General features: G+C 38.1%; 1 protein-coding gene across 1 annotated transcript in view; it reads right to left on the bottom strand.

Annotated features, from left to right (window-relative positions):
• LOC308093280 (uncharacterized protein) overlaps nucleotides 1-15023 on the bottom strand; it is a 131798-nt gene that overhangs the window by 111334 nt on the left and 5441 nt on the right. The window contains exons 4-8 of the mRNA XM_080439564.1: nucleotides 14191-14469; nucleotides 4339-4452; nucleotides 4209-4229; nucleotides 3737-3769; nucleotides 952-1560 (exon numbers count right to left, since the gene is read on the bottom strand). Of these exons, the coding sequence (XP_080295690.1) occupies nucleotides 952-1560; nucleotides 3737-3769; nucleotides 4209-4229; nucleotides 4339-4452; nucleotides 14191-14469 (1056 nt within the window). The remainder of the gene's footprint in view (nucleotides 1-951; nucleotides 1561-3736; nucleotides 3770-4208; nucleotides 4230-4338; nucleotides 4453-14190; nucleotides 14470-15023) is intronic.

Here is a 15023-nt window from a genome sequence, read left to right as displayed (position 1 = left end):
CTTGTAGCCACTTTCACCCCTGAATTGATCCGCAAGGTCATTTGTACACAGAGATAATTAACACATCCTCACATCTAATCCTCACCTCCTCGCTAAAAGGCTAGACTAAGGTACGAGTGGAGGAAGTGAGTGGAGGACGCAAGGATGGATGTTCAAGTATTGGAATTTGGGTAATAACAGCTCCCTATGACAAGACCCTCCCACCAGTTACTCCTCCAATGACAGCTCTGTTAATGGTGTAACCATTTTGTCTTAGTTCAGAACACTTTTAACCTCAGATCAAATGCTTGGCTGCACAATGTGGGGTGCCTTCATCAGAATCTGATGCTAGTAAGAGAAATTGGCTTCCCTGATTCCTCTAAGGAGTTTTAAAAGGAATACCATGGATGTACTACCAGTCACTCTTGCTTTGATGTGTAACCAATTTTAAAAGATTTTAAGTTTCCTACTGGTGTCTTTCTTGATCTGTTCTTGTTATATTTTAATTATATTTTTCTTGGTTATTCTCTCTGAGCTCTCTAGGTAGTCAGTGTGTTGTACATCTATATGGTTGTCATTTGTTCTGTTCTGTACTGTCCTGCATTTTGTCATTCTGACAATATTGTGAAATATCTATGAATAATATCTATGCCTCTTGGCCAGTTCACATTTCACTTTTAGGATTTTGAGCCCTATTTGGCGCTGCGTCTTATGCCTTATGGCGAAACCTATTAGGCATGTTTTATTATTTTGAAAAACATTTTAAATTTATGAAAATAGCTGATGTACAAGCTCACAACACGTCGCTAGCGGCTATTTTCACTATTTTAAAATGATTTTCAAAATAATAAAAAATGCCTAATAAGATCAGTCATAATCGGGCCCTTTGTCTCAATTTTAGTTTTATCCTGGTTAAATAAAGGCTAAATAAAATAATAATAAAAGCAAAGAGGAATGGCTTCTTTCTCTTACCTTGTTTCTTTGCTTTTTGGAACATCTCGTTGGTGTAGTAGCTTCCACCGTTCTTCTCCACCATCTTGTTGATTTTCTCCAGCAGCTCATTGACCTGAGAGGGATCTTCAGTTTTGTTGTTGAAGACATGATAAACATCACTATACTTTCTGATTAATTCTTGTAGTTTTGGAGATTCTTTCACATATTCCTCAACTGAACCATCAAGGTCGTCACCACGAGTGAAGAGAATCATGGTATATTTATCTGACATTTTTCCAAATGCTTGCTGGGCATTTTCCAAACTTTTCCCCTCTTCATCTGTGTATCTCGCGATCTGGATCACAGCCAGGAATGCATGGGGACCGGGAGCCGCACAAAAAATACAGTGTCTGATCTTTGTCATGGTCTCATGCTCGCTGAAGCCAGTGTCAAAAAAGCCTGGAGTGTCAATAACAGAAATCGTTCTACCATCTACTTTAACACTTCCCTTCTTACATCTCTTTGTCTGAGATAGAGCTGAACACTTTGATACAAACACTTCAGAACCCAGGATGGTGTTTCCACTGGCACTCTTTCCAGCTCCAGTCTTCCCAACCATCACAATCCGAATTTCATCATCATCATCATCTATGAATGAGGAAAGACAGACAGACAGACAGACAGACAGACAGACAGACAGACAGACAGACAGACAGACAGACAGACAGACAGACAGACAGACAGACAGACAGACAGACAGACAGACAGACAGACAGACAGACAGACAGATAGACATCAATGTCAGCATCCATAATGTATGAATTCATAATTTGAAGTATGCTGATCATGTTAAGGTAGCTCTACATCGCACCGACGTCGGCCAAAAATCTGCCTTTGAATGGACGGTGGGTACACTGTCACGTCAGGTCGGAAGTTGGAGGTCTATAGAATGGGCCACCCTGCTACAAAACTGTAAAGTAGGCCTATGTAGTATAAAGGATGGAAGTTCTGCACGCTTGGATCAATGCACGTTTCTTTAATCCTTGCTTATTTGGATAAATCTGGTAAATAAGTGAGAGACCTGGTCCATTACTGTGGCTTATTGCAGTGGTTCTCAAACTTTTGGACTCCCAAATTGACATGTATTTGGTCGTGGACCCCCCATCTGAAAATGTTTTACCAGGGACCCCCAGCAGAGAAGATTAATGTTAAAAAAATATATCAAACGTATTCATAATTTTATATATTTTTCAAAGATTTTCAAAAATAGCAGACGTATAAACTCATAGACTTTACAGGGAAAAAATCAGGAAATGTTGCGAGAAGTGTTAAGAGGTCAGATGTCATGTCTGTAAGCTTTGTTGATAAAGTCCAACATTTCCTGGTTGGTCTGTCTGGTATGGGAAGGTCATGGAAGACAGGAGCTATCGGGCTATCTAACCTCCTCTTCGGTTGCAGGAGGATTTCCTAGGAGTCAGTATGTCTCTTCCTATTGAATCAAGTGGGACACTTCGGCTGTATCAGACACAGCGGTGTAATGGTGATTTTTTTTCCCCTAGGGAACAGTGTTTTAATGACATCACATGCACACGCGCGTACACTCACCGCCACCGGTAAACCTGTTAAGCAAAGTAGCCATTTGGGTACTTGGCTCGTGAATCTAGGGGGGTGAAAACTTTCCAGTGGAACGCTGTGGTGTTCCGTGTAGCAACCAAAACACCACTGATCAGACAACTGACAGTTTGTGACAGTTCCTCTCAGTAATGACTCGTACACACTGTACGACTTTGAAAGTCAAAAGATCGCTAAGTACATTTTAACACACTACACAACTATTATTTGAAATCGGCTGTCCTAAATCATGGTTTCCACGCTGTATGACTGCGCGGCTACAGGGGATCACACACTGCATGATTTCACCAGGATGTGATATACAGACGCAATATACAAACCTGAAATATAGCCTTATTGTTTTTATTTATCATATAGGCCTATTTATTGCTTATTGTCTTTCATGTTTGTTTTACTTGTTGACGGCAACTTTCATTTCCCTCTGGGATAAATACATTAGGCCTATTTCTATTCTCTCCGCATCTCCAATGTCACGAAAACACGCAAGATTAGAAATGATGTGATATCATGCATGCGTGAGACAGGACGCTACAGATTTTTTTCTTAATTTATAATGAATTTCTCTCTCTCTCTCTCTCTCTCTCTCTCTCTCTCTCTCTCTCTCTCTCTCTCTCTCTCTCTCTCTCTCTCTCTCTCTCTCTCTCTCTCTGTGCTGATTGGCTGTAGCGCGTCTCTGCTCTCAGTGCTGGTCACAACCCAGTTCATACTGTATGATTTCCTGTCTGCAACAGTGTCAGATATGAAACTGGACAGATATCTAGATACGGTCGGGGAGGCTTTGAACTGTTCATACACAGCGAGGAAAACCTCCAGGAGTACATTTCAGTCCATTCATCAATCGTCACATTTCTGAACATTTTTTTCAGGCTTTTTTTGCTGGTAATAAAATAAATAGTCAATACTATTCCAATAATCTCTTTAATTCTGAAATAAAACATGTTTCACTCTTGACTCTTGCTCTTTTCAGTTCAGTCAATCATTATTTTATGTTTCCTATATTTTACTTCTTTATCTTAGAAATCTTCTTTTACTTATTTGTCTTAGTTTGTTATTTTTAGGAAATAGTGTGACCTTACAAGTCAGACAATCAACCAACAAAGTCACACATCATTTGCATGTGAAAACATGTAAACAAATAAGTTGGTTCTAAATCAATTTGAATATCAGTTCATCCATAAAACAAAGGACCCACCTGGAGAGACTGTATTCAATTTGTGCATCCCCTCTGAAACACAAGAGAGACATCTAATGTTTACTTGAGGGACTTCATTATCAAAGCATATAAGTAAATCATTGCTTTAACAACTTCAGCTCTTTATACTTAATTGTACGATGATTAGGCGATCTACAAGCTCACAACATGTTGCGTTGTGAACTTATTATTATTCGCTATTAGTATTATTATTATTTCTTAATTATTTGATTTTTGTTCGTGGGGGGGGGGGGTTAATTGGACAATTTGAAAATGGTGTTCTATAATGACACGACCAATAAAGGGATGGTAGGTTGAAAGTGGTTAAGGGACAGGGCAAAAAAATAATAACAATAAAAATAACAATAACAATAACAATAACAATAACAATAACTCTCTCTCTCTCTCTCTCTCTCTCTCTCTCTCTCTCTCTCTCTCTCTCTCTCTCTCTCTCTCTCTCTCTCTCTCTTACCTAAATCGATGATGTCTTCGCCTGGTTGTGTAACAATAAAGATATGAGACAGAGGTTGGTCAGTGTGGAGACATTAATCATTGTTATAATTATAGATACATAGATGATAGTTAAACATTTATAGACTTACGAGTTTGTTTCTGATTTTTCCAGTAGAAATATCCCAGTATTGATGCCAGCAAGATGATGATCACTGTAATCACAATCCCTGCCTTCTCTCCTGCAGTTCGTCCTCTCTCCTTCACTGTGTGAATAATTATATTACTATGATTAATTATAGTCATAACCTCTTAAACACAGTGAGTAATGACACAGCTGTTGTCAACATTCTACAATCAAATCAATCAAATCAACAGTAGTGTTAAAATGTATTAGTGTTAAATGTTCATGTATATTACTAATGATGTACAGTTGTTAATACATGAATAAATGCACATGTATTCATAAATTAGTACATGTACAGACAGAGTCCAGAGTAGAGGCATCTTCACACATGGAGGAAGACTAGACTTTATGAACTACCTGATGTAGTCGCTGACATTGTAAGTTGTTTGTGATCTACAATGTATTGGTAAGATAGCTACATAGCTTAGGACCAAGGTACAATGTACAACGTTTTGGTAAATGCTTTATTAGTTGATATTTGTGAGTATAATAATATTATTTCTGTTAGTGCAAGACAAAATAATGCAGAACCAATTTGATAATTAGGTACTGTATATAACTGCACTACCACTAAAGTAACCAAAAGGGCTGGCAGATGTAGATTATATATACTGTAGCTATCTCTGACCCAATGGATGTATTGCACATGGCTCCTGTTATGAATACACACAGTAAAACGTGCCACAATTAAAACCATTGATTATAACAGTAATGAATAACTAATAGAGTTTCTTATAAAGGGTCGTAAATCCTGCTCTATGTTAATTAAAACTATTTGTAGTTAAACAGCTGAAAACCCAGTGTAAAAAGGATGAGACGAAATCAAAGGCAGACACAGGCTGGTTCTCAAATTAAAAGGTTGACATTGTATTAAGAGAAAGAATCCATCCACGAGGCACCGTACAGCAAAAGTATCTCTCTGCCATTACAAAGACAGGCAATAGTATTTATACACAAGTTGGAGTCCGGACATCAGTTATGAGGTGGATCCTAACGATTGGTTAAGACCCTCAGACGTCAGATCATATCTGATGAGCTGTCAGGCATCAGGGTGTCATCATAATAAGTTGTTGTTCATCTATAGTATCCTTGTGTACATCTTATGGTTTCATAAACAAGTTATCCCTTCGATATCATAGGACATGTGGCAGGTTTATCTGTGACAGGGTGACAGCTGACAGAGTACATTAGTGACGATGTCAGGTCATACAGAGATATAGGTCATGTATAGAGATACAGGTCATTAGGACATTAGATCACAAAGCGTTGACCAAGACATGTTTTTACTGATTGGAAACATATGGAGCCGGCACCAGATAGCAAATATGGAGGTGTTGTTGCTTTGTCATAGATGGTCAAGTTAACTCCAATGAGCTGTTATTGTATTCCTCCAGAGATAATCAGTGACCTTGGAGGGCCTGCGCTCTGTACAGCTCAAAACACATGCAGTCTCTAGAGGAAAGGAGAGACCTGATACTAGGATTAGTTTTGTCCAACCTCGAACTTAATAAAATCATAAGATTGGTAGGCAAACTTGAGTTATGCCAAGATGGCACACTAAAATAGGATATGAGGGCATATATATCAATATTGTCGACAAAAGACATAGTTTTAACTCTAACAAGTCCCCAGTTCTTGTGGACAAGATTGGTAGATGACGTCAAAATAATATGTAATTAATTAATTAATATAAGAAAACAGATACATGTAGACTTAAATACCTTTTTAAATTGTATTAAAGGACTATAAGGGCAAAAACAAATGTTTCTTTGTTCAGATAACATACACATTTTTTCTTCTTCAAAAGGACTGAATTGTTTATTAATTTGGAAGCAAAATGGTTATATTTCATGAGTAAATAATCAGCGTTAGTAGGATGAAATCTTACATAGACTAAAGAATAATTAAAATGGTAAGTGGGTTCTATATGCTGTTAAATGAGAAAAATGACATCACCTCATAAGTTCCCAGAATAAGGTATTATAATTATGAACAGATCAAACCTTTCTTTATTTTATTTTATTTTGAAGGCCATCCCTTGGCAGGATCTGAATTTTTTTAACTTTTAACTTTTCCTGAAAATCCCACAATGTATGTACCACCAGGAACTTAAGCCAACATAGTCTTGTTTCCAAGAAGTTGTTGTTTCAGGTCCCGCCCCCAAGTGTGTATAGGCTCAGTCGAATTTTAGCCCTACTTCTCCTTGAAGCAATACTGTGGGTAGATATTTTAACCCTAAGCAAAATAATTTATGGCGGGAAAAACTCACGTGATGCCTCTTTACTCACACAGACGTATAGGACCTACTTTTCCTCTTTGAGCAGTCGAGAGGAGAGGCTTCTGTCACTCAATTTAACCAGGAAGATTATTTTATCTGTAAATGAATTAACCACAGAATTACTGTGTGTAGAAAGTGTACATGAAATGTATTTGACAAAACATAAGTAGTTTAAAACAGTTAAGAATTCTTGAATAATATAATACAAAGGTTGTCCATCGGAGTTTTAGACCCTCAGTCTCCCCTGGGGAGGTTTTGTAAACTTCAATGACTCCTGGGGCAAGATCTGAAATGGATGAATGTGACTAAGACTGTAAGTTAGTATTTATCGTTAAATGACTATGATAAAGGACAAAAAAACAACATCAAAAAGATATTAAGCAAATCACATTTAAATCAAGTTAATCAAACTCCCCTCTATTTGACACCCATATATCTATAATATAGTGTGTGTCAGATGAGAAAGGGAAAAAAAATCAAACTGAAAATCAAGATATTTTTTTTAAAGTTATAATTAAAATATTTCAAATTAAAATATAACAATGAAAAATAAGGAATAAACATCTTTGTTCTGAAGAGTATATTGAAATGAGATAAGTAGAGAATTAAACAGTTTCGAAAAGTAGTTAATCTACAAAAGCTCACAAAAAATCTTAAGTTAAAATGATTAAATATTAAAAAACGTTTTTTTTTTTTTTTTTTTTAATAAATCAAAATGAGTTATAATCTTTGTAATATTATGTGTTAATGTTTTCTAAATAATATTATAACATATTGAATCAGGTTAATTTAAGATGGGTTAAATTGAATTCAATGGAGGAATTCAATGTCGTTAGGATGGTATTGCCATAGTTATGTGTTAGTTACCAGGGAAGCTAACACTGCCTGTAAGGAATTATGGGTAATGGAGTAGATAAGATGTCATTTTGGAATGAGTTGCCATAGCAACGTGGCTGTTACAGACCCTAACGGAAACGGAAATCTCCACAAGGGATTGTGGATATTGGAGTTTGCTTAACAGTTAAAGTTACTAAATTAGATGAACAAACGCATTCACATATGCTGATGGTGCTGACATTATGGCAAAAATAAAGGAAATAATATTAATAATGGGCTGACAGTAATAGAACTGATATTATATATATATAGATAGATAGATATTGCTATAAGGGAGTTACTGTAATTGGAAGGAATGGGTTAAAGTTATATTGAGCCCAATGGCCCTCACAAGGTCAGAATGTTCTCATAACAATTCAGTCACAGACTTTTCTGAGACAGCAAAACTGGTGAAAAATAAAATAAAATGAAATCCTTTGCATTCTACATTCTGTCTGATCACTTTCTTTACTTTCACTACTCGACATAACTGACTTTCTTTACCTTCACTACGACATAACTGACTTTCTTTACCTTCACTTTACCTTCACTACGACATAACTCACTTTCTTTACTTTCTTTCACACTTCTCTTTACTTTCTTTCACTTTCTCTTTACTTTCTTTCACTTTCTTTACTCTTTTTCTACCCTCTTTCACTTTCTCTTTACTTTCTTTCACTTTCTTTACTCTTTTTCTACCCTCGAGCCACAAATGGCTACGCTCGTTCTACCCTTCTCTTACCTCCTTTCCAAATGAAAAAATATATATAGATGGTAATATTTGTGAAAAAAAAAAAAAAAAAGTTTTTTACAACAAATGCTATAGGGTGGAATTTTAACATGAAGATGGGTAGAGCAAATAAACAAAAGGGTGGGATTCCGTTTATGCCAGAAAAGATTTCCCCGTCGTCATAAACAGGACCCCCTTAGCTACCAAAACAAAATAAAAGCTTGAACTACCTGCTAACGAGAAAAGAAAAGAAAAAAACATTAGATAAATAACTTAAAACCAACCCATCAGAAACTGGACTAATTAATGTAAAATACTCAAATGGAATTAATATGCTGGTGTGCCCTGGGTGTCGTGGAGAATAGCCAAGTCCTAATCACACATTAGGCACAGCAGAGAAGGAGAGGGCAGCGTCATAGGGGTCATAGGTGGGTGTCTAGCCAATATGAGGGCCCCAGCAGGGAGGATAGACACTAAACACAAACAAAGCAACATTAGTGTACAACAGTGGTATGGGGTGTGCGAGCACATACTGTGACATCAAGGACTAATTCTGTATATATTTGAGTACATTTTCTGTTAACAATTGAAAGTGGGACCCATATAAATGGGAACAAGACAACAATGTGAGAGATTAATACTAAATGGGTTAACAATCTGAATTGTCTTTGGTAAATATAAATGTAACAGGTATCAGATTATTTGAAGATGGGTATTCATAAATACTATATTGACACATATCATATTAGAACCTCTAATTAGAATTTCATGAAGTGAGTGGGCTAGGGTAGATGATTTTATATATATATGAAATATATATATATATATTAAACTCATATACAGATATAATTTTTTTCATAGTAATGGGAGATAGGAAATAATCACCTTTTTTTTTTTAAATGGTGAAACTTTTCGAAAATATCAGATCTACAAGGACTGATTCCTTTTAAGTGTTTTAAAAGTTAGGACACATCAAATTCATCTATCTCTGTATCAATTTCATCTATTTGCGGCCAGAGTGTCTTTGTCCGTTTAAAGGGAAGTTCATCTATGTCTAATTATCTACAACAACCCGGTTGTCAAAACCCCAGTTTGGCCGTCGGTGCCAAAGTGGAGGTTTGAAAGGGAGCGCTGTGTTCGGCTGGGGACATAGGGTCAAAGTATGGTCCGCCGTGGTCCCACATGACCAACAAATATAAGTTCGCGGGGGCCGGCCTGCAGTGTGTGAGCCCTGTGTAGAGAGACCAGGGGTGTTCTGGGTGTGGTGTGTATTACCTTGATTCCATGGTCCTGGTTGGTTCTGCTGTCGGTTTGCCCCGGATCCCCCGTTGTGGTTTTGGTTATTCTGTGGTGCCTGTAGGCTGATGTGTCCCTCCCCAGTAATCACGGCCTGTAGTTTAGCCCTAGGCTTTGGTTCGGCTATGCAATTGTTGTAATACTGAGCTAGAGTAGTGAGTTCCTCTGTGGTTTTCATTTTCCATAAGGGATCATTCATAGTGATGGCCTGTTTTAAGTGAGGGCGTAGAGCCTCCATTAAGAGGAGGTTAAACAATTTCTGGTAGCCCACCTGGCCACTGGTTAGGCCTGAGTGGCGGTTAAACTGGGTTTTAAATTTCTGAATGAATTCCGAGATATCCTCTCCGTCTTTCTGCTTGATGTCGGTGAGGACAGATAAATTAGTGTCAGCACGCAGGAGACCTAGTGCGTTCCCTATCATTTTGTTTACAGCTTCCTCGTGGTCTACCTGTCTTATCATATGGGGTCTCTGTTCGTCCAGAGCTGGTGGCTCGGTACGGAAACATTGGATCGCACGGCCATGTAGGTCGAGGAGGTGGGCCCCCTCTGAAATCTGATGTGACATGGCTTTGGGGCTACTTTTTGCAATAAGGTCCCTGACTTCCGTAGTGTTAAGCTGGTGTTCTATTATCTCTGCTTTGAGCGCGGTCTCCCACCCCTCTGGATTGTCCTGAATATTAGGTAAAGTTTCTGCAATGTTCTTAATATCTTCAGGAGACCATTTCCTGTACCTATAAGCCAAATTGCCATCCCCCTGTGTATAGGCCATTAAGGGAGCAATCAGTGTTTCTATCTGATCTACTGTATGCTGTGCAGTAAGTGATTGTGTAGGGTGTGTTTTAGTGTTAACCCGACGTTCATGTGAAGATTTTGATCTCTTACTAGTGCTTGTGTCAGATGGAGGAACGTGGGGTAGGGGTGAAAGTCCTGAAGGCTCACCGACAGCAGGTCCAAGCACAGGTCCAAGCAGGTCCACATCCTGAGAACGTGGAGAAAGAGTAATTTTTGTTAAAACCTCATCATCCTCACTTTCAAACATTGACTTATCAAATGAAGGTAGAATGTCAGTGTGAGTGGTGCACTGTGCTTTGTTACCACTGGTGGGTCCCTGTGACGGGGAAAGGATATTTCCCATAATGTAAAAATTTAATTATTCAGACGTGACTAAAACGTAAAAGACGGTGTTCAAAATCTATTTAGTATCTATCAAGAAGTGGGTGGGCAGGTAGACAATTTACTGATATAAAATTTTAATGAAACAATTCTGAGCAGATGCACGGCTTGTGGGAGAGAGAGAGAGAAACAGTGACAGTGACTACAGATTGTTGACACGTTCAAGGGACCGAGAGAGTGAGTGAGTGAGATAAAGAGGCCGTCAGCCCTACCCAAGGTTAAATACTTCTGTCTGTGGCCAAGTGGAAGGTTTAAATGACTAGTTTCTTTAAAATACTCAAATCAGCAGGCTGTGTCTTATCCTAGAAAATAAGTAAATATCATACAAACGGTTCAGTGCTGATGTAATGCTGTTTAGGGTCTGATTGGATGAGATGCCTGTAGCTGGTTTTAGTGATACAGAGGTTGCCTGGAGCAAAGGTGGCTGGTTTCTAGGTAAATGGGAATGAAATCAAATATTAAAACATATATTTTTTTTAAATTGACCAAAGGTAGGAATAGAACAAAATCTAAATAATAGGACAGTATGGTCTTATTAGTTTAATATCTAACCTCTGTCCTTTTTGATTCATGATCTGCAGCTCATGAGTCAGAAACGGAGTTTGGCTAGTATTAGTGACTTTGGATGGGCTAGCTGGGTTCAGTATTGGTGTATCTGGACTATATTATATATTATTATATTATATAATAATTCCCCTCTGATTGGCACACACGGAAGGTATCTGTGTGTGTCAAGGTTTAAATGATTTACAAAATCAAAGTAAAAATATAATCATTCAACAGGTTGGCTAAAAAGCGGCACACCTGTGGATTATTATAATCGAACAACAGGTTTGCTAGAAAATCAGCACCTGTGGATTATTAAACAGTACAAAATATAATCTAACAACAGGTTGGCTATAAGGCAGCGCCTGTGGATTATTAAACAGTTCACACAATATAATCTAACAACAGGTTGGCTAGAAGGCAGCGCCTGTGGATTATTAAGTGGTACAGTTCACACAATATAATCTAACAACAGGTTGGCACCTGTGGATTATTAAGTGGTACAGTTCACACAATATAATCTAACAACAGGTTGGCACCTGTGGATTATTAAGTGGTAAAAAACAGATATGAATATATGTAGGCCTATACAACTGTAGTTAAAAAAAACAAGGAACAAATGTACGAGGCAATAAATATCTATGCACACACTGGTAGACGTCTGATATGCGCATATATATGTATTGAGAGTATCTGTCAAAAAAATAATAATAATAATAATAATATATATATATATATATATATATATACAAGTACGGCCAATGAGCCTTGTGATAAAGTTAATGCAATGTCAAAATTATAAGTCAAGGAACCGAACCAAAAGGTAACCTGTGTCTTGTAGTCAGCTGGACGGAAAATCCCCACACGTTTGAGGAATGTCTGTGAGCCGCTTGTCTCCAAAAACAATATGTGAAAAAGAGGCTGATTCTAAGATAGCTGACCGGAAAGAGTCCTCGCGCGAAGAGGAGTCGTCCGGAGCCCCTCAGAGTCGACCGTGAAAAAAATCTAAATTTTTTAAGGCTGATTGTAAACGCACCGTCCGAGAAAAATATTAATAATAATTATGATAATAATGTCGGACAGGCCTTTAACCGTACGAAGGACCAATTAATAGAGTTTCTTATAAAGGGTCGTAAATCCTGCTCTATGTTAATTAAAACTATTTGTAGTTAAACAGCTGAAAACCCAGTGTAAAAAGGATGAGACGAAATCAAAGGCAGACACAGGCTGGTTCTCAAATTAAAAGGTTGACATTGTATTAAGAGAAAGAATCCATCCACGAGGCACCGTACAGCAAAAGTATCTCTCTGCCATTACAAAGACAGGCAATAGTATTTATACACAAGTTGGAGTCCGGACATCAGTTATGAGGTGGATCCTAACGATTGGTTAAGACCCTCAGACGTCAGATCATATCTGATGAGCTGTCAGGCATCAGGGTGTCATCATAATAAGTTGTTGTTCATCTTATAGTATCCTTGTGTACATCTTATGGTTTCATAAACAAGTTATCCCTTCGATATCATAGGACATGTGGCAGGTTTATCTGTGACAGGGTGACAGCTGACAGAGTACATTAGTGACGATGTCAGGTCATACAGAGATATAGGTCATGTATAGAGATACAGGTCATTAGGACATTAGATCACAAAGCGTTGACCAAGACATGTTTTTACTGATTGGAAACATATGGAGCCGGCACCAGATAGCAAATATGGAGGTGTTGTTGCTTTGTCATAGATGGTCAAGTTAACTCCAATGAGCTGTTATTGTATTCCTCCAGAGATAATCAGTGACCTTGGAGGGCCTGCGCTCTGTACAGCTCAAAACACATGCAGTCTCTAGAGGAAAGGAGAGACCTGATACTAGGATTAGTTTTGTCCAACCTCGAACTTAATAAAATCATAAGATTGGTAGGCAAACTTGAGTTATGCCAAGATGGCACACTAAAATAGGATATGAGGGCATATATATCAATATTGTCGACAAAAGACATAGTTTTAACTCTAACAATAACAATACACAGTGTTTACCCTATATGCATGTAACAGTGGCGGGCCGCTGCTACAAGGTTTGATACCGCCGCTCCTTAACTTTTTTGTAAATTATTCATTAATTAATTAATTAATTAATTCATTCATTCATTCATTCATTCATTTATTTATTTATTTATTTATTTATTTATTTATTTATTTATTTATTTATTTATTTATTTATTTATTTATTTATTATTTAACGTTGACTCGGGGTCTGTCTAATATACACTTTGCGCTTACCAGATCATCTCAGCATATTAAATCAAGTTACAACAGGCATCGGGTAGAAGTCAACATTGAAGCAAACCAATATTGATCAGGAGGATTATCATGCAACTCCATTACATAAAGTGCTGACTGCATCGCCTCCCAAAAATAACAGATTTGGAAGTCATCATCGCGTCACAATGCAAGGTGTGTGGATACCTTGTACATTTCTTTGTTTTGTTAAGAAATTACAGCAGTGCTGTCACTTGAGATCACTGAGATCTCTCTCACCCGTCGCATAAGAGCACAAAACTCATAAAGCTGGTCCATATCATTTGCTGCTTGTGTTAAGAGCACCCCCCCCCCCCCTCATGTGTGTGCGCTCTCTTTCAGTCTGTTTTTAAGTCAAAATGGATATGTTACACAGAATTATGCGGTATGAACGCAAATATTACGGTACTACATGTACCATATGTGGGGACTAAACTGCACTTCATTTTTTGTTGCGGGCAGGAGCGGCGGACAGAAATTAACTGTGAGCTGTCAGAAATTAAACTAACTTGCGGGGGTGGGCAGGAATGGTCAGAAATCTAGCGGGAGCGGGCGGGAGCAGGATTAAGTAATCGGTGGGGGCTCTACTTCAAGAAATTAAAAAGCATTGGAAATATTCATTACCTGGTATAATATCATAGGTTGTCTCAACAGTGTGGTTGAAGCGTGGTAGATGAACTTTGCAGGTCACATGTCCTGCTCCTCTCACTGTCACATTGCTCTGGACAGCATAACAGTGTTGAGAAGGTGTGTCTGTCACTGAGGATTCAGCAGGGAGGTTGTTTCCCTCACTGTCCAGCCAAGACACCTCAGGTTGTGGAAACCAGCACCCAGAATCACATGACAAAGATAAGTCATCATCTTTAGATCCAATTGCTGAGATCTGTGGCTGAGACACAGCCCCTGTAACAACAAATAGACATGATTGATTATCTATCTATCTATATCTATCTATCTATCTATCTATCTATCTGTCTATCTGTCCATATGTCTGTCTATCTGTCTATCTGTCTATCTGTCTGTCTGTCTGTCTGTCTGTCTGTCTGTCTGTCTGTCTGTCATAATATCTACATTTAACAATTACATTTAAAGACAGTGATATTTTTTGGTTAAAGTAATCCTTGTTATAGTGTGTTTGTTCTAGCCTGGGACCATGCGAATCTGCCAGTGCAAAAATAAATTTGCCCTCTGCGATTTGGGTCTGGCACCGCTCCATTGTGAATCCATTTCCTGCTCCCGAAGTCTGGGGTGACCAATCAGGGCCCAGTATTCAAATATGGGAGACTGTAATTGGTTGGTTGTATGTCTAACCAATTGCGTCCAGAGACATTCTTTTGATCCCACCCCTTGGAAAGCAACCTTCCTCATAGAAGCACCAGACTCATATCCATGCAGTGATAGTCTGGCCACGTGGCCACACAAGGCTATGTCTGTTCAGTAACAGGAGTCTCCCTTTC

The sequence above is a fragment of the Gymnoscopelus braueri genome, assembly GCF_963280865.1.
Source record: "Gymnoscopelus braueri genome assembly, chromosome: 10".
NCBI lineage: Eukaryota > Metazoa > Chordata > Actinopteri > Myctophiformes > Myctophidae > Gymnoscopelus > Gymnoscopelus braueri.
This window is presented reverse-complemented; position numbering and strand designations above follow the sequence as displayed.